Source organism: Lolium rigidum, chromosome 2 (genome assembly GCF_022539505.1).
Source record: "Lolium rigidum isolate FL_2022 chromosome 2, APGP_CSIRO_Lrig_0.1, whole genome shotgun sequence".
Classification (NCBI taxonomy): Eukaryota; Viridiplantae; Streptophyta; class Magnoliopsida; order Poales; family Poaceae; genus Lolium; species Lolium rigidum.
Window position 1 is genome coordinate 271,154,992 of NC_061509.1, and position 20,387 is coordinate 271,175,378.

The 20,387-nt window shown below is 46.0% G+C and overlaps 1 protein-coding gene across 1 annotated transcript; it reads left to right on the forward strand.

The window, feature by feature from the left end:
* Positions 1-4,973: 4,973 nt before the first annotated feature.
* Positions 4,974-5,814, forward strand: LOC124690933 (zinc finger CCCH domain-containing protein 59-like). Its single transcript, XM_047224250.1, has 3 exons — positions 4,974-5,033; positions 5,158-5,399; positions 5,723-5,814. The coding sequence occupies exons 1-3, from the start codon at positions 4,978-4,980 to the stop codon at positions 5,812-5,814; spliced, it is 390 nt and encodes a 129-aa protein (XP_047080206.1). The 5' UTR covers positions 4,974-4,977.
* Positions 5,815-20,387: the final 14,573 nt, after the last annotated feature.

The following is a 20,387-nucleotide window of genomic DNA, read 5'->3' on the forward strand; positions in this document are numbered from 1 at the left end:
CAACTTGGCATGCTCTTTGTTCCCGAACAGTACGTTTCAACCGTGGTATTATAGGAGCATACCACATCACCTTGGCGGGAACCCTCTTCCCGGGTTTCGGCCCTCAACATCGTCACCGGGGTCATCGCCTCCGATCTTATAACGCAATGCGAGTGCATACCGGGCATTCATTCAAATTCTCGTATTCACCGCGGTAGAGGATGCGATCGTTGATGCATGCATGTATCTTCGTAACCTCTAAACCTAGAGGGCAGACAACCTTCTTTGCTTCGTACGTAGTGGCGGGCAGCTCGTTATTCTTTGGAAACATATTCTTCAACATTTTCAGCAAGTTTTCAAATGCCGAGTCAGCTACACCTGCCCGTGCCTTCCATCTCAGCAAATCCAAGTGTGCAGCCCAGCTTTTTCGGACCATCATCGCATCCGGGGTACAGCGCCTTCCCGTGATCCTCTAACATGCGATCCAAATTCTCCCTCTCTTTTTCAGTTTCGCAGCGTCTCCGTGCATCAGCAATGGTCCGACCAAGATCATCAACGGGATCATCACGTGCCTCTTCTTCACCTTCCCCTTCACCTTCAGCATCCTCCATGAAAGTATCACCGAAATGAGAAAGATAGCTTTCATCATTGAAATCATCCCCTTCTTCATCTTCTTCCATTATAACCCCTCTTTCTCCATGCTTGGTCCAACAATTATAGCTTGGCATGAAACCGTGCCGAAGCAGGTGCATGTGAACATCTCTTGAGGAAGAGTAACCCTTCTGATTCTTACACTTAACACATGGACAGATAACAAAACCCCCCTGCTTGTTCGCATTAGCCACTACGAGTAAATCTTTCAAACCCGTACTGAACTCGCCGGAGAGTCGGTTACCGTACATCCATTGCCGATTCATCTCGCATTATTATAATATAAAATATATAATTAACCATCATGCATTTGTTAAACTAACTAGCTACAAACAATATAAATTAAACAATTAATGAACTACACACACATGCATATTTTATCAATGACACATATCAAAGGTTCAAGTTGCTAACCGCGATCGAGGAGGAAAAATTAAATGAGAAAGCTCAAGTGTGACTCCAACACTTCATATCATGTTTGTTTCATGCTCTTGGGGCATTTCATCAAACACCTTATGTGCATAAGAGGAACCAAAAGCAAACCTAACACTCACTTGTGAAGAGAATGGCTCCAAATGGCTAAGTGTTGGCTGCTGGATGGGTATATATAGGGGAGGGGCTTTAGTCCCGGTTGGCCCGGCCAACCGCGACTAAAGGCCTTCGGGCACCTTTAGTCGCGGTTGGGCTGGCCAACCGCGACTAAAGCCCCCACGTGCACCGGCCGGCCACCGTGCGCCCTGGGCCCAGGCCTTTGGTCGCGGTTCGCCACACGAACCGCGACTAAAGACCCCATTAGTCGCGGTTCCTTTACCTTCGCGACTTATGGGGCTTCCCGGAAGCCTGTTTTTCCACCAGTGATATGATCCACCAGGGCGTATCCGAAGGTACCTATTATGGGCTCTATGGTGCGGTCACAATACTCAGCGCTGGTTTTGTCGATGGTGAGCATCCCCATGCGTTGTTCGCCAACATGTGTTGCGTGGGCACATTTCCGGTTGAGTGGATAGGTCCATCGGCATTGTGCACACGTGTGAGTTGTGCGCTTACGAATCGGCTGGTGGTGGCACCACAAGGTGACTTCAGTTTGGCAGCGCTTGAGTTAAGTGATGGACCTAAAGTTTCATGGTAAAAATTAATGCCATATAAATCTTGTACATAAATTTACATTAAAATTCTAAAAAACAATAAATGTATCATGACTATAATACTACTAGATGATGCTATCCACCATAGGAATAGTATCATATATACAAGTATCATATTGCATGATACTACTACTCCCTCCGATCCATAGTATTCGATGCTAAAATGGATGTATCTAGAACTAATATGTGTCTAGATACCTCTATATTAACATCAAGTAATATGAATCAGAAGGAGTACATGATACTTACCACTATGATGAGCCTTATCTGGTGGTATATGCAAGGTTGTCCACACATCGTGGAGCTCATCCTGGGCGTGCGGCTGAACCTACAGCACGAGGATGCTGCCCCAACATCCTCGTGAATGGCAGCGTCGTCTTCCTTCTCCGCCTGAGGTGGGCGGCAAGTTGTGCTGGATCTTGGGATCCCATGAATTGAGAAAATAATTGTCAAGGCAGCAACCCAAGTGGTCTTTTCGTGTGATGTCACCAATCTTCCTGCAATGGGTCTTCTTCGATCTGGCCACCAACGAGTTCTAGACTTCTCCTTCAAGGGGGTGCAACGTGAAACTCTGTTTTTTGTACCGACACAGTGGGAAATGCCTACCAAAGATCTCCATAGTATTGACACAGGCGGAGAATGACATGGTAGTTGCGATTGGAAGACATGATAGTGTGGGCGGAGGTGGGGTCTTGGATGCGATGAAGACTTTGCTTCACAGGCTGTTGTAGGGCATGGCTTGCGCCATAATGCTCCCGTCCATATCAGACAGAATTTCCCGTGCGGCTGGTGTAGTAGCCACCGCAAGTGGGAGCGGCAACACTAGAGGACATCTTTGTTGGTAGTGCTTCTCGAGTATCGAGTTTTGATTTCGAGGGTGAAAACCTAAGAACCTTGATCAAGCGACGATAGCACTTGTGCATTGGTCCCTTCTTCGAGGCGTTGCTTTTAGAGAATCTCTTTTGTAGTCCGGGTGTTGTTATTGGTGGTGGTTCTGCTGTGGGTGATTGATCACCGTGGCAGGGCTCATTTTCTTTCCTTTTTGGTTGTGTGCATCCTTCATTAGAGATAGCAACAGGTATGCTTCACCGGGGAGCGCCTTCTCGTGCCACCATTCCCATTTAATGACCGGGGAGAAAATTTTCCCATCCCCATCCCCACCGGGTTCGGGGAGGGGATCGATTTCCCCATTAAGATGCTAAATTCAAATTCTATTCTCAAAATTTTATGATCTTACATGTTTTACACATATAAAAATAAGCAACTTTATAATACGTACATGATAAAATACAAAAAAATAACCAGTATCATATATGCTAAATTGTATTGAAATATACTACACTATATAAAATATTACAACATATTTCATGTAAAAATATGCCAATTTATATGTATATAAAAGTATAACGGGGGATAGTGGTGAACGGGTATGGGGAGACCTTTTAATCCCCATCCCCATTTTAGATAGCGGGGATTAAAATTTCCCAATACCCGTCCCCTAATAGATGAATTCTCCACGGGTTTGCGGGGAACGGCCCCGTTGCCATCCCTATCCTTGATATCTTTAAGCATCTTGCTGGTGCTAAAGTTGGGTGTAGTTGATATCCACGCGCTATTAATATGTCCCCTTTATCAAAATATAAATCAATTATTTACAAATATAAACATGTACTCGTAAAATATGAAAAAAAAAACATAATGTAAAAAATGGGTAGTTTTTTCCGGCGGCACTCGCCGGCGGCGACATGGAGAGGGAGGGAGGCGGGGTACCGGTGCGGGGGAGTGTGGGTGCCCCAGTCACCTCGGGGGGACGACAGGAGCGAGAGCCGCAACAAAATATATGGACGGGTAGTTCACCGCCATCAACGAGGTGACAAACAGTGTCTCTTCTTTGACAGAGATATTCTACGAGAAAAGGGCCACAGAAAAAAGTCAAACCTCAATTAGCACTCCCCGAAGCCGCTGCAATGGTGGACGATGCAGTTATGGGTGCGCTTTGCGCATGTGCTCAAAAATTATGCACTCTTAGGAAAAAACTATCAACGACTATACGATTATTGGATATCATATGGAAATTTATACTCCCTCCGCCTGTTAATAGATGTCCAGTGGTTCGTCTAAATTTAGATGTATCTATACCTAAAAAAATGTCTAGACACATTCGAATTTAGACAAAATTTTGACATCTAAAAATGGGTAGTATCATTATTTATCTAATGACATTGATTTTACATAGTGCATGTGAATGTTTTTTTAAAAAGACTTGGTCATCAGAAAAAGACCTTATTAATTAGAAAAGAGGTAGTACCCATCGTCAGTTCAATATATACTAAGAAATTTACCCGTGCGTTGCATCGGAGGAGAAAAAACCTACACTCCCCGTAAGTGCAGTGACTCCTCTCGCTAGCCCTCGACGGTCTCGTCAACAATTTCAATATTGAGTTGCCCTGTACTCCAACCCGCTCCTGTGGGTGAGACACCTGGCGACCGGCTGATGTAGGGGTGTTACGAACCTACTTTTAGTGTCACTTAACAAGACCGGATCACAAGGATTCAAGTAGCAATTTGAGAATACAAGCAGCAAGGAGATAGGGATCAAAGAATCTAAAGTTGTATATGATGCCCCCCATAGGGGGCCTCACAGAGATTAGCTGCTCGTAGCCGTTGGATCTTACCCGTCTGGCAATCTTGTCCGTCCATTTTTTCACTGGTGGAGTAGTCCAGGACGAGGCCCTCGCGCGAACCCACTTTTTATCCATGGGTCGATGAAGTCCACCCGGCCCGGCATTGGCGCGTCGTGCCCTATCCAAATCCTCCCCGATCCAGCAGCCGCCGCCTCTCCCGCTCCCGCAGCCGTCGCTCCCGCTCCCGCTCCCGCCTGCCCGCCCTGGACGAGGCCCTCGCGCGAACCCACTTTTTATCCATGGGTCGATGAAGCCCACCCGGCCCGGCATTGGCGCGTCGTGCCCTATCCAAATCCTCCCCGATCCAGCAGCCGCCGCCTCTCCCGCTCCCGCAGCCGTCGCTCCCGCTCCCGCTCCCGCTCCCGCTCCCGCTCCCGCTCCCGCCTGCCCGCCCTCGTCCCCGTCGCAGCACGCCGCCGCGCTATGGCTACGGCAGCGCCGCCGCCTCGACGTCGCGGTGGGTTACGCCGGCTCTTGGCAGTAGATGAGCGCGGATGCGAGATGAATGAAGGCACGTCATGCGAGAGGTGAGTCTGGAGAGGAGGTCTCCGCCGGGGGCCAGCTTCATGACGAGGTACCGCCGGCGACGCCCACGGCGGCCTGCATCAGCTTTTCAAGCACGTCAGATTTGGTATATTCCGCCCCTATCCTCTACCTCTCACTTGTTTTGTCCTCTCATTCATGTCTGTGCGTTCCAGGGTGAATCAGTCGACGGGGCCGTTCCACGCGCTGCTCTGCGTGGGTCAGTTCTTCTCGCCCGAGGTCGCCGAGGAAGACATCCCACCGCGAGATGTGGCGGACTGTCTGGAAGGACGAGCCGACATGCCCATCCTGGCCTACTTCACCGGCGACTACGGCCCCACGGCGACCCGTCTTCTCTTGAAGGTCGCCGCCGACGCCAGAGGATTCGTGCTTGCCGGCCGTCCTCTTCAATCTCACGGTTCTCTCTCTCTTTCTCTTCTTTGGTTAACAAGAGTATTATCGTTTGCTATACCAGATGCATCTCGTCTTCTTTCGGTGATTTATCTCGGTCTTAAACTCATCAAGACCAGGAGGAACAACTCGTCCCAATCTTGCTGGTGTCGAACATTTTCAGCATCCACCTTCTACGCTCGGATAATCTCCAGAATTGATTTTTTTCGGAGGATTTTGTAGCTGGTAGATTATTTCACTCTGTACCGCACGGTGAGATTTCTGTTTGTTTCAAGGATTTACAATAAGATCATTAACATTCCACCGATTGTTTTCCACTTCTATTTATAGGTATATCTATGGCTTACTTGTCAGGAAAGAGAGGGCTAGGAGGGCCTAGCTGCTACAGCCAGGATGATGAGCCTGGAATTGTCGATTTGTAATTGACATATCCTTTGGTTCATTTTATCATTCTTCTGAATATCTCGGAGTGTTAATACCGCGAACATAAAATTATTAGCAAGTTGCGGTGATAATGGAGAGTCCGAGCACATACTTTCTTTGATCAAGCAACTGCCGTGTTTCATCCAAACTTTTCCCTTGTCCTTCAACCATCTTGGTGAATTAACCGTAACCGAGTAACATAAGTGCAAATAAAATAATATTAGCTCTGTTTCTTAATAGACATCCTTTTCTCAAATTGTTTCTCCTGTTTATACTTTGTGCAGTATTAATCACCATGTTCATAATTTTCCCTTTGTCAATGCCGAGCCATGTGTTAGGATCTTATAAGATTAATGTGGATGCATCTAAAGGTATAAACATTGTACCCCCATGGAGTTACCACACAGCTTAGCGCGGTTCGGCCATCGGATTGAGCCTTTAAATCTCTTCCCCGCCGTTGAATCGCGGTAAGACTGTTTTACTAATATGCCAAAACGATGCTCATGCATACAGTAACTAGGATTAATGTTCATCCCAGTAATAGCAATCTTCTCTTATGTACATATATTAATTATGCTCGCTGAATATTGGCTACTAGAGAATAATCAAATTTTTGGCTCATTTTTGTTACTTGGGCATTTTGATTTTCCATGAAGCTCTTAATTGCGGAAAAAGGTCGGATACAGTTACATCTCATTTTTTAGACTGCATGTTGCTTTATGGCTATACAATAAAATATAGTCTGATTTCATTAGCATATCAATGAAATTGCAGGTCCCAGGCATCTTTGGACATGAACCGCAAGCTTGGTTATGCTCTAAGTATGAGCCTCAAACCTATATGGATACATCAACTAAAAGCAAAGAGTCCATTGAGCTTTAGGTAATGAGTTTACTTGCATTAACATGTTACACTAATAGTAAGTTCTTGAAATATAATTGCTTTCAGTACTTCTCCTTTTGCACTTTATTTTGGACATCTGATTGCTACCAACATTCTTGCCTCTAGAAACAATTTTACTACTCACCGCCCCCTTTCCCGTGGATTCAGTTGAGGGGCGCATGTGGTCTTGTTTTCTTTGGCGGATTCCTTGGTTCCGTGGTATCTCCTTCTTCCGGCATTCTTTTTGGCTGCTGTCCCCGTCTACTTCTTGTGTTGAGCTGGTTGTTATTTTCTAGCCACTTTTGGTTCTTCCACCTGTCTCTCTGTGATTTGTTCTTCTGCTCGTCCGTCTTTCTTATGATTTTTGTCAGTGTTGTCTGCTCGCTCACATGGTTTGTGTGTTGCTCTCTCCTCCTTGCGGGTTATCTTCGTGCTGGAGCTTTCCGCATCGGATGGTTGTGGCTTGGATAGGGGTTTGCCTGTGCTTTTCGTAAGTTTGCCCCCTCTACTTCGATAGGTTTGTTGTGTCAGTCTAATTAGTGATACCACATATTTTGCATCTGATTTAATTAGCAGAACTGTGGAAATGCAGGTTCAAGGAGGGCATCTGGTGGGTCTTCTTGCAGCTCTGGACAAAAACCTTATGCTTGGTTAGGAGTTTGAACCTCAAATCTAATAGGAATAGAACAACTAAAGGCGGAGCCCATTCATCTTTAGGTAATGAGTTGACTTGCATTGGCATGCTACACTAATAGGAAGTTTATATGAAACTAAATAGAGTTCCACGAAAGTGATGAAACATTCAGCTTTGTATGGCTTATATTTACTCGGTTTTAGTTAACCACAGCGGGGTTCCTATACAGAGCTCAACAAGGATTCACTTTTTAAAATGAACATGCTTACTTTTATCACAGCGGGGTTCCTAGAACATTTTTTGGGTATTTTTTGTCTTATTTTCTGTAGTGATCTTCTTAATGCCCTGTTTCATTACAATCCCCTTGGTTCCGAGCATTGTGTGCTAGATAGGATGATGACAGTTTAGTTTTATTTTTTCTTCGTGTAAGCAATTCAATCCGATGGATTCAGGTACCATATATTGTATCTGCAGAAAATATGAGCAAAGCGTTAAATTGTATGCTATTTGCTGCAGCTTATTTAGTCCTAAAAAGCAATCAAAATGGACTAGATTTTCAAAAATAAAAAATTAAAGTTAGATTCTTGTGTTTTTATACATCATGCCATAGAAAGGAAAGGATTATCAGGGACTACTACCTATTCTTGGATATTGCTACAGACCGTAAGCTAGATTATATTCATTTATAACGTAATACCATAATTCTGTTGTTACGTTCCTTTTAGTGATCTTTCCACTCTTCATATCCAGCCTATACTTCCCGCTTCTCGTGTTTTTATACTTCTGTGTTTAAACTTGGGCCTCTATGTGGTTTCAGGCTTTCGGTAATGGAATAGTGACTGCATGAGAAGCTCCAGAACTTGCACACTCGTAAGTTGATCCTTGCTGCCTTTTTACAACAAGTTACCGTAAAAATATTTGCATGCACGTGCCTTGTACAGAGATGATCTATTCTTTAATGTGACAAGTATGATTGCCATGATTACACGAAATTTGAACTTGCTGGTGAATTAATTCGTCTTCAGTGTTATTTAACACGGTTGCAGTTTCTCTGAATCTGACAAGGTAGACTATATAATGAGCCCCTCTTTCTAATTCCTTCCTTACTCTCGAATTAAATTTTTGTCCTCCTTTAGAGTAGTATGATCAGTGCAAAAAATACAAGTGTGATTAAATTATGGTGCGGATTGTAAGTTCATAACAGAAATATGTGACTAGAGTATATAGGTAGCATGATTGGAGTATATATTTACTCAAGGAATCCTTCAAAAAATTAGAGATCAAGCCTTAATGTTTCTACGAAACCTGAGCTACACGCTTTGCATAGACCTTTGTAGTGTAATACCCCAAATTTACGAAATAAATATTTGTGCTTTATTGAAATGCAAGTAAGATATTGATAGAAGCTAAGACAGGTTGAGATACCCTTGGTTATTTAGATTTTACGGGAACATGCGCCCCAAATGATTTCAGTACCCTTGGTCTGCCAGGTAGCCCAAGTTAATTCAGATGATTTCTTCTACTTGTAACATTTTCTCATGGATATAGTGTATGTCACATTATTCCGAAGTTAGACTATATATGTACTTATTCTATAAATTTTGACAACTAATGTTATAATTTTGACATGTCTGTTTAATTTACATGAAACCGTATATTTTATAATTTGATTGCCAACATGTATGACAGTATGAGTTGATTCCACATAATAGTTCTAAGATTCTAGCTTTCATATAATTTATACTCTCATGTATGGCTTACTTTATTTCAAACTGTAGTAGATCTATCTATTACAGCTGGTTGTTTGACGTCAGTTGAATAATTATTTTCAACTTGAAGGTTTTCTTTCAAAATGTAGTTGATTTTTCTAGGTTTTAGCGGAAGATATATATTAGAAGAATAGTTAATGAGAACTACTGCTTATTTTATTGTCATTCTAAGTGTTAAGTTGAATCAGATTCTTTTATTACCGAATGTTGATGCTATGTTGCTGCGATGCTGCTTATTTTCCAGCGTGTGCTTTAAATACAATTTTCTGGTAAACAATAGTTCCTGACATATTTGTGTGTGCTTTGAAAGTTACAGTCCAGCTTTAAGTAGAGGAACCAATTAGAAGCTTCACTCAATCGAGGGGAATTTCAACAATTTGGGCTCGGTTTGGGTTGGGTGCTTGGGTCAGGGTAGGGTGCGGTCAATGTTTTTTTTCTCTTTGTGCAGGCTGCGGTGGTTCTTCCGGTATGCGACAAGCCATGCGACAAGCCGTTAAGCATGTACAGCCTTGTGTATATAGAATCAATTCTAACACTTATGCCCATATTTACTATTGTAGGATACTCCAAACGTAGTGGGTATTGTTAGTTAATAAAATATTACTCGACCTTATGCTAAAAATGCTTGTATGTAAGGCTGAGTGCCAACTTAAATAATGCGAGAATGTAAATTTTGTGTGACTTCTTTTTAACACATCTATATAGCTGCTTGAATTCGTGTTCTCGTGTACATGTGGATGTTTCAAATCCAATCCAAGTATTATGAAGGTTTGTCAATTATTAAATAGAAGAAGACTACATGTAGGCATGCAATTTTTCTCCTTATTTCTACGTTGTTATACAAATTCTGATTACGGGATCGTGCGCCAAGGCGCACATCTAAATCTAGTCAGAGGTAGAGGAAGGGAGGAATACAGAGGGGGAAGACAGCCGTGTTTCTGTTCCTGATCCAACTGGATGGTTTGCTGGTTGTCCTCGGTGTGTATAAGTAGAAGTGCTAGCACCTGGCGGGTCAGTCGGGCCAAGCCCATAACCGATGACCCGTGACGATGGCCCAGCTTGAGATACACAAACAAGGGTAATAACAAGGGGCTATAAAGCAAAGCTAGAGCTCGTGCCGGCTTTCACTGCGGTGTGCCTCGCGTTGTACAGGGTGATACTGTACCACCTCAAGTTCTGAACCACCTGTACATGCGGTGAAGCGGCGGGTCGGACGGCGTGCACCCGACGATGGATCCGACGCGGCGGGGAAGAGAGGCGTGGAGGAGGGCTCGACATGGCGGCGCTGACGGCCATGGCCAGGACGCTGGTGTTCAGGTTCAACGCGGAAAGGTGTTCGACTGAAAGGTTCAGCGTGCTAACTGTTGCAGTTTAGATGAGCTTCAGCAACAGTCAGGACAGCGTCTCACGTTGCGGACGGCAGCACGTTCGCCACCCTCCCGTTAATGCAGTAGGGGGTCGAGGGGAGTCGTTCGTCCCGGCTCCCGGTCGACCAAAAAAAGAGCAGATCCGCGCCCGAGTTTCCCGAGACCCCGACCTCAGCAACAAAAAAAAAAGGCACATACTCCCTCGAGGCTTCTTCTCCCTAACTCCCCGCGCCGCGCCACCGCCAATGCTGCCCGGGCATCCTCGTCGCACCCCCGCCGGCAGCTGCTACGGCTCGGCCGGAAAGCCCATTGCCCGTCCCCGCCAGGCCCTACCCGCGCGTGCACCTCCAGCCAGCGGCCGACCCGCGTGAGGTGCCTCCTGCCTGCATAGCCAGTTCAGTTATATAGTATATTGTTAGCTCTGTCCTGTAACTGTAAGGCTGTAACGTGTAGTGCTGTAAGAGCATGTCTAACAGACCCCCTAAATTTCCGCCCCGTAAAACAAGTGTAGAGGGCCCTGTATATAAAACGCGAGTACTTTTAACCGGACAAAAACGCCTCCCGTCTAGCAGTCCCCGTATACGAAAACTGTAAAAGAGGAATATGCTTATTTTTTCATCTCTTGGCGCTGCAGCCCCGCCGCCGGACCTGCCGCCCCACCGGACCTGCCGCCCCGCACCACCGGACATGCCGCCCGAGCTGCCGCCACGCGCCGCCCCGCCGCCTCGCCCCGCTTCTCGAGCCGCGGGCGGCCCCCGTCGCCTTGCGCCGCCTCGGGCCGCCATGGCCCCCGTCGCCTTGTGCCGCCTCGGGCCGCCATGACCCCCGTCGCCTCGTGCCGCCTCGAGCCGCCATGGCCACCCCGGCCCTGCCCCGTCGCAGCGCACCCGCCCTGCCCGCGCCGGCGCCGGCTCCGCCCCGTCCCCGCCGGCTCCGCCCGAGTGGGAGAACGCGGAATTTTGCTTCAAAATTCATCTAGTTTTTTCATTATTTGATAGAAATCTTGATGGGTTGAAAGAAATTGGTAGAGATTTGATAGAATTTAGAGCTCGTTGGCTGGAATTGGTCGCCGGAGTGGAGTTTGTTTGGCGGCGGCGCGGCGAGGTCCGGTGGTGCGAGTGCGGTTTTCACCCCCTACAAGCCCCTCCACCCTCTATAAGTAAGGGGCGAGGGAGAAAATTCCCAGGGCCCTGTATATTTTAGATACGGGGTGAACCGTTTAGGGGGCCTGCTAGACGACCATTTTCGCCCGCACCCCGTATACCGCCGGAATTATACAAGTCCGGCGTGGTTTAGGGGGTCTGTTAGACATGCTCTAAGGCTGTAACCTGTAACCTCAGCAAATTCCCTCAAAAACACACACACATACCTCTATGACGGAGAGTTCTGGACTTCTGGTGCGGGGCAGGAGTGCGCCGTGTGCCTGGACGCCATGCAGGACGCCGACGCCGCCCGGGTGCAGGCGCGCGTTTGACATTGGGTGCGGCAGTGACGATCTCCCAGCCACCATTGATCATCCTTGTTATATCGGACTGCTGTTAATATCGAGAGATCGTGCGCTCCAGGAACAGCTCCTACGTGGATGTGCCGATTGTATTCCGATCGGGAAGCTGCGGCCTGAGGTTCTCTCGGTCGGCCGTCGACGGCACCGTCGTCTTCCCCCACCATATGTGAGTGTCGGCCGTCGGCAACACCGCCCTCCCAGCCCGCCGATAGCTATCACATCTGGCTGAAAAAGTGAAAAGTGATTAATCGATCCTCTCGCGATCCAACGAGAGGCAGCCGAGCACACAATCACACATACTACTATAGCCCTACGGGCTAACTCGGTTGTTGTGATTCGGTTTGGTCTCTGATCTGATTGCGTACGTTTCAAGGTGGGCTTCGCGGACGAGGCACCCGCGGTTTGTCTAGCTCGGCTCTTTCAATGGGCATTGCTACATAGTGCTCAGGCACCGATTAGTCTTACATGGTGCCCCACCCAAATATGGAAAATTATGTGCAACTGTTCCGGTGATTTCCCAAAATAGAAATATTTGGTCCCCACCGTAGTATGGACAAGTGTGCAACCCCCCCCCCCCCCCACCCCAGGTCCTTCCTTCGGTCCTTCGCATGCGCCTTCTCCATCGCTGTCGCTATCACCATTAAATTATTTGCAAAAAATCCAACACAAAACATCCCTAGAAGTATTAAAAATTTGAAAATAAAGAAAGATGTAACTATGTCATTCGTTGTTTGCATAATCACTTCCCAGATTGAGGATGTAAAAAAGGCAGCGCTGGAAAACTAGTTTGCGCTATGTTTGGTGTATTATTACTACGCCAAAAATACATCCCACTTGGCACCTTGATCCTTCCTACATTCTGGTTTAGATGTAAAAAATGATATAAGTTACATCCAGGATTGAGGAAAGAACCAATATTGTTACAGCCTTCAATTGTTCGGGATGTAGAAAATAAGAGAAATGTACATCTACTGGAAAAAAATTACATTCAAAAAATGACGGGGAAATGCACTAACTCCATCTCGTCATAATGTAATTATTGTCAATATTTTACATCCACAATAATCACTGGTTAAGTACTACCGGTCTAGATGTAAAAAATTAAGAGGCAAAAATTAATCTGCAAAAAGTTATATCCAGAAACATAATTTAAAACTTCTATTCATCTGAGAGTAACAAAATTACATCACTTGTATGCATTAGACGCATAAATCATCCAAATCTCCATTTAGTAACAGCCCGGCAATAAAAAAAATAGAATATGCAGAAAACAATCTCAAAAACAAGCTGCCAGTTTCACTATGGATTAAAAGATGAAGTTGCCAATCAGGTTGTGATTGGAAGAAAAGAAACACATATCACAGGGAAAAACACCAAGCAGGATGGTGCTCATAGGGACCGTGAGGAGGCGAAGTCCTTCCCAGATTGTGCAAACACAACCTTTTTCTTCTCCTTGTCGATAGCTCGACATGGTGTGCGCCCCATAAGAGTCCCAAATATCACCACCATATTCTGATGAAGGGGAGAATCAAAAGCACGACGAGAAAAAAAAATCAGCGCCGTGGTGTTAAAACACCAGAGAAGCGAACAACGAGAGAACAAAAGGTATGGCTTCTGCATCACTCACCAAAATCTACTGAAGTCCATCACGGATTTGACGGAGCACCGCGCCGCCGATGCTCCTCCATTGTCCAGTCTCAACAGAGGTGCGTCGATCCGCTGGTCCGAGCCGCCGATGCCCATCCCTCCGAGCCCTCTCGCCACTGCCATCGCGATCGAACGCCCGATCTGCGCGGCCGCGCCATCGGCGCTCCTCCCCAGTTCTCTAACAAACTAGGACGACCATCCCCACGGCTAGATGCGCCTCCTGCTGAACCGCTCGCCGCCGTCGAGGCAGATTTCGCACTGGAGATGGAGGAGACCAGTGCAGGGGAGAGAGGGGAAAGAGGAATGGAGAACGAACTTCTCGATTCCTAATGTGTGAGCCGTCAAACACGGGGCGACACGGGGCGACGGTAAGCGCTTTGTGCTTGGACGCTAGCGCAGCTTTTTCCAGGCCGCACAATCGCGATCCGACGCGCGCGAGGGGTGAGCACTTTGTATGACCGGACGGTGCCCAGGCAATAGTTAGATTTTGGGTCTTTCAATTTGGATTTGTCTATGTTTAGGTATGTGCCAAGCTGGATGCGTTTTGACGGACGAAACCAACACTACAGACGACGGAAGCAACGGACCGAAACACGGAATATAGCTTGGAAGTCTCGGTTTTTTTGACGGACGAAAATTTGTTTCGGTTTTTTTTGACCTACCATACCAATCCGTAACTTATTAGTAGAGATGTACTTATATTTCCATTTTGTTTTTCTTTTCTTATTCCTGCTACTGACCTTTACATCATTACATGCATGGTGCGCTATGGTGCGACAGGCAATCCCACTTATAGGAAAGGTACGCACGAGATTGTTTTTTAATTGAATAGAAAGATCCCAAGTTTGCGCTCGTTTGTCGAATATTGACTAGAGTTTTGTTGAAAATCAGATCACCAGGCGCGCGGAGTATCATAACTCTTCCAGATTTCGTGCTATGGATACACATCCAACAGAACTATTGTGAGTGTGTATACCCTAACATGCGCACTGGAAGGTCGAATAGTTCGATGGTTCAAGTGAATATATGACGGGATGTAATTATCTGGGCTAACAATTTTGGAATTTTCACGCAGGATTTTAACAACTCACGACAAGGGAAGGTCTTGCAGCCAAATTCGACTGTGGAAATATGATACGCCGGCAAGTCAACGCATTCTCTTGGTGCAATTATTGCATGTACTTCTAGTTCCATAGTACTAGTAGTATGCACGGAAAAGTCCGGTTTAAACATGGGTGCATGTGAATCCTAGTTGAAAATGCATTTTCCAAATGTTAAAAAATTCTGAAATAAACATATCCGGGTACGTACGCATGTTTTATGTATGCGTAGAAAGTTTTCGCGGAGAAACCACTTTTTTATTTCAAAATCTAAAAAAGACAAAATACGTCATATATATACTGCTATATAGCCCTGCAAAATTTCACTTTTTTGCCGAGACAAAATAAAAAGTTTTTTCGTCACCAAACTCATGTCCAGGGCACATATTTGAGATCATCTGAGAAATCATTTTGTGTTTCGATTTTTAAAACATGTTTTAACATCACAAACGAAACTTTTCAATGTTCTATATATGCACACTCTGGTATGCAAGCACTTCTCACAACTAGTAGAATATGGAGTTTTAGTCATGGGTTGTAAGATGATCTCCAGCCGTGCCCCCACAGATCTCGACAGTGTTTTGGGGGACGGTATGTTTTTTTGGCTCACACCGGCGCGCCCTAAAAACCACCGGCTAGTTTTTGATCCAAGTAGAAGCGTCTGCAAACTCGTGTTGGCCCCTTCGAGAAGGGTGCGAATCGGGCGCGCCGGTGCCTCGCGGCACGTCGGTTTTCGCAGGTGGGCTCCGCCTGACAGTGAGAGGAGGTGACGGTTCGCATTGAAAACAATGGGGAGGTTGGTCATCAGCATTAATGGTCTCCCGCACGGAAACTGAAGCGGCGACGAGGGCGGCGACTGGCCACACGGAGTCCATCGACCCCCCCCCCCCACGCGCCTTCAATGCGCGTCTGCCGCCGCCTTTAAAACGCCACCGGCGCATCTCTCTTCTTCCCCGTCTTCCAACCCTAGCCGCTGCCATTCTCGTAGACGCCGCACGAAACACCCACCGACGCGAACACCCACAGACACGATGACGCACAACGACGAGGCCGGCAGCAACATCGGCGGCGCGCTACACTCGTTGCAGCTCACGTACGACGAGGCGGACATTCTCTACTGGCAGCGCATCCCCGTGCCGCTGCAGTACAAGCTACCACACGGGTGGCACATGTCTAGCGCGGGATATGCCGTGCCACCGCCACCACAGGCTGGACCGGAGATGCGCGCCCTCATCACCGAGCGGCGGAAGCACATGTCTTCGGCCGGCATAAGCCAGCCTTCGAACGCATTCAACAGCCCGGCGTGGCCGTGGTGCTTCGAACAGGACCACGCCATCGAGCTCGCGCGGTTGGCCGGCCGCGCGAACGGCCGTTTCAACCACGCCGTTTCAACCACGTCGGTAGCCGGGCCTGCTGGCAAGGCCGCGATGTCGATGCAATGCTGGCGGGCGGAGTACAACTAACGCCATCGCATTAGCGGCGACCCCCCTCCCGCAGATCCCGGTCTACTACCTGCAGGCTGAGTGCATGTCACCGGAGGAGCCGCCTCTACAGAGGCCGCCGGCAAGTACGACTGCATCTGGGAGCTCGCGCACAGGATCGTCGATTGCCGGGGCAAGCATGCGCTCGGCCACGCACGTGCCTCCTTCAGGTGGCGTCATCATCCGCGATGGGGCAAGGCGCACATCTTCGACTCTGGCTCGTAGGACGACGGGGTCGGTCCAACGCCGCCGCCTCAAGAAGGAGGACGCTGCGGGCTCGACACCACTTCCACCGGTGAAGAAGAGGTGGTGGGAGATGGAGGCAGAGGTGGCCCTCCATGGCGGCGACGACCCGGAGGTATTCCTCACCGATCCTTCCGAGCCACAGCTATCGAGGGTGCTCCTCGGCAATGCCCACCTTGAGGGGCTTAGGGTTGACGGAATCCTGCAGGCTAACACGAGACATCGGATACCAAGCAAACCGGGAGAGAGATTTACCCAGGTTCGGGGCCCTCGATGAGGTAAAACCCTTACTTCCTGCTTGTCTGATCTTTATTATTGTGAATATCGGGTTACAATGGGGTAGCCGAAGGCTATGACTAAGAACTCGACGAGAAGCTAGATTTGTGTATGACCTAACTCTCGACTTGCGGTGTCTATGACTAGATTGATTGTGTCCCTCGGCAGCCCCTCTCCTGGCCCTTATATTGTGAGCCAGGTCTCGAGAGGTCTGTTCGAGTACGACTAGGTTACAAAAAGTGCTATATCTAAACTTTCCTTGTTCCTTCGTCTCCTTTCCTTGTTCTTCAAGAATCTTTCTCGGGAACCGACATGGCGGCCCACCTTGGTTAGTAGATGATCTTCATGGGCCCCTGGCTGGGCCGTGGGAGGTAGCGCAATATTAGTTACCCGAAGGGTAATGCCCACATCAACGGCGCCAAAGGAGGAGGAGGATGACGACTGGTCCTCCGGCTCGTCCGGCGATGACAACGGCGACGATGCGGACAACCTCGACTTGAGCACCTTCGATGCACGCCGCCGCTAGTTTTTTTGTTTTTATTTCAACTTCGAGTCACTTTTGTAAAAAACTTCGCTAAATTCGTATAAATTTGGCTTTTAAAATGTTTTTTTACATTTGAATTAAATCGGGTTGTCGTATGGGGGGCACCGGTGTGGGAACACCTTCCCCAAAATGGAGGATGCAGTGCCAGCGCCACCCCATACGGCTGTGCCGGTGCCCCTGGCGCCGCCTATTTGGGAGGCACGGGTGGAGATGCTCTAGGGGCCTTTATACCGGTTTTGCAACCGGTACTGCGCAATCGAGACAAAAAGGTCCCCTTTAGTCCCGGTTGTGCTACGAACCGGGATTAAAGAGCCTCGACGTGGGCTGCCGATGCGCGCTGGGGCGAAGGACCTTTAGTCCCACTTCCAAGCGCTCTGCTCGTATGTTATTGATACTAGTATCATATCAATCCTTTTAACCTGTTACTCACGATGTCACACTTCTTTATTGTTTCAATTCCAAATAGTTCTTTTAATAAATAAAAGTAATGATATAATAATAATCTTGAATAAATAAATAAATAATAATTCTTTTTGCAAAACCTAAAACCTGAAAATTTTCATATATCCTTTGCCAGTTTAAGAATCTAAAAATTGGTTAACCGAGTTGACCCTGGTGAATTCGAATGTAACTTTTTGAGACAATCATTTTGATAGGTTATACATTTTTTTCTGACGATGTATGCAAAAGTTATTGCCATTTTAACGAGAAATAAACTTTTTTTGCAAAAAAAATCAAATTCGAATTTGTTACTTTCCCTTAAATAGTAGATTGTCTAACATACAAGAATCACAAAAGATTTTATTTTTAAAATTTTCAATCATTTTATTTTCTATTTTACAAAGCTAAGAAAGGCGATGGGGGGTTGAGGGGTGCGTAGGGGGGAAAAATCATAGAAACCCTTTAGTCCCGACATTTAGTCCCAGTTGAAGATACCAACAGAAACTAAAGAGGCTCACGCCTATTGCCGCCCGCCGCAACCGCTTTAGTCCGGTTGGTGTCTCCAACTGAAACTAAAGGTCCCGCTACGAACCGGGACTAAAACTTTTTGACATCCTAGTCATTCGAACCAGGACTAATGCTCACACACATTAGTCGTCTAGTGGACGTGTGGAAGGCATTTACTATATGTTTTGGTTTTGTGATGGTCCCTTTTGGTGTCAACCTGAAAATAACCACTATTTTTCTCTTTTGCGTTTAACTGTTTTTCATTGCCATTATTACTAGAGAAATGTATTAATTTATGAAAAAAAGACACAATTTATGTTGGCAGATAAAAATGTAGCCTTCTTTTGTTCGGGTTCATCTTTTGTTATAACAAATTCCTGTGTATTTACCTGCAGGCGAAGGGTATGATGTACACAGTCAGTGGTGAACCAGGCAAGCTTCTAACATAAGTATCTAAGAAAGTGTTTTTTTTGTGTCATATCCTTCTGTATTGATAAGATGATGGCTCTACCTGCAGCTTATTGCGTTAAATTTGTTGCACAAAAAGAATTATTTGTAGCTGGGACATCTGATGGTTTCATCCATGTGTACAATTATGGAGAGAAAATTCAAAAAATAATTAGTTTCAAATCTTATATAAGACTCCCCCATCACTCAATCAAATCCTACGTGAATTCGCTGCTATCCGCTGGCCTGATAAAACTTTGGGGCTGGAAAAAAGGCTCGCGGACATTAGAGGCCGTACAGTGTTGTCTTGAGTGGCCTGCTGTATTTAACCCAAAGGACATGAACTGTTTTGCTGTCGCTTCAGATGATTACACAATAAAGGTTTAAGTTTCTCTTTTCTTTTACTTTATGAAAACACAAATTTGGTGAAGCTGAGCCTTGCTACCTGTGACACTGATTGCAAATTATATGCTTGATAATTAGGTTTCGTACCTTGATAATCCTAGATCTAAGTATACACTTTCTGGGCATTCGGACAAAGTGAACTGCTTGGAATTCTTTCAACGTAATGATCAACAATATTTGATTACTGGTTCTACAGACTGCACTGCCAAGGTACATATATACGTTATTTGCATTCACAAATAAACTACTTCAGTAAACACAACATTTTCATAATTCAATGATAATGTATGTTTTGTCTTCTTGTAATCAGATATGGGACTTGCAGAGAAAGACGTGTGTTCATACAATGAGAGCTTTTATGTCTCCGGTCATTTCTGTCATTTCCCTCCGAGACCTTCCATATCTAATATTAAGTTCAGCAGATGGTGTTATTCATATGTGGAACTCGAAAACTTCCAGGTAACTAATCACCAAAGTCTATCATCAGAAATATTTTTCTCTCGAGAGAGAAAAACTGTATCATCAATTCATCATTCATCAGCGGACCCCTCCTGGACTTGAGCCCTACCCATCCTTATAGATATTTTCCCATATGATGTAATATTTCTTTTTGGCTAATGCGTGACATATTGCTTCACATTTGCCAGGCTTGAGCGGATGGTTAGCTTTAAATGTGGCGGAGGTGGTATGCATCTCTATTTGATGGGCGCAAGAAGGTAATTATAACCACTATGCCAAATCAATTACACATGCTCCTTTTTTTGTTTGAACTGCATAAAATAATGATTGATGACACCACATCTTATTCGGGATCTTCATCAACTTGAATTAGGGGGTAAATTTGTTACACATAGTTATGTTGTGGTAGAACTCTTTGTATTTCCTTTTCATGTGTTCTTTTTATACCATATATCGTGCATATACTTGCATGCATCTGGATCTAAGATCATGGGAATGGATCAAGTTGAGTTCTTAACAACATGGCATCAAGTGCCAATTTCGGTTTTAAATTTTTTACCACTGCATGCCGACAACTCATTCTCAAGTTTCTTCTCTCATAAGACACCTATCACTGTCTTACCCTCATCCACTCGTCTCAATGTGCTCCACTCACTTGCAGATTCGCCAATGTTGTCACCACCTCCGTTGTCTCTAGTCTTCTCATGCCATTGTTCCATTTACCATCTCCATTGCACTCGCCGTGGACGAATTCAAGTTACTTCTGATCTGACGTGTGTTAAGCTTTATGGACTAGCCAACACGACTAAAAGTTCGAACTTATGAAAATGGCTAGACAATCTACTTATACACTTCAACACCCCCTC

Coding starts and splice junctions, on each gene's coding strand:
- LOC124690933 (XM_047224250.1), top strand. CDS start 4,978: ATGCGAGAGGTGAGTCTGGAGAGGAGGTCTCCGCCGGGGGCCAGCTTC. Junction 5,034..5,157: donor GGGGCCAGCTTCATGACGAG/GTACCGCCGGCG, acceptor TGTGCGTTCCAG/GGTGAATCAGTCGACGGGGC. Junction 5,400..5,722: donor CCGTCCTCTTCAATCTCACG/GTTCTCTCTCTC, acceptor TTCTATTTATAG/GTATATCTATGGCTTACTTG.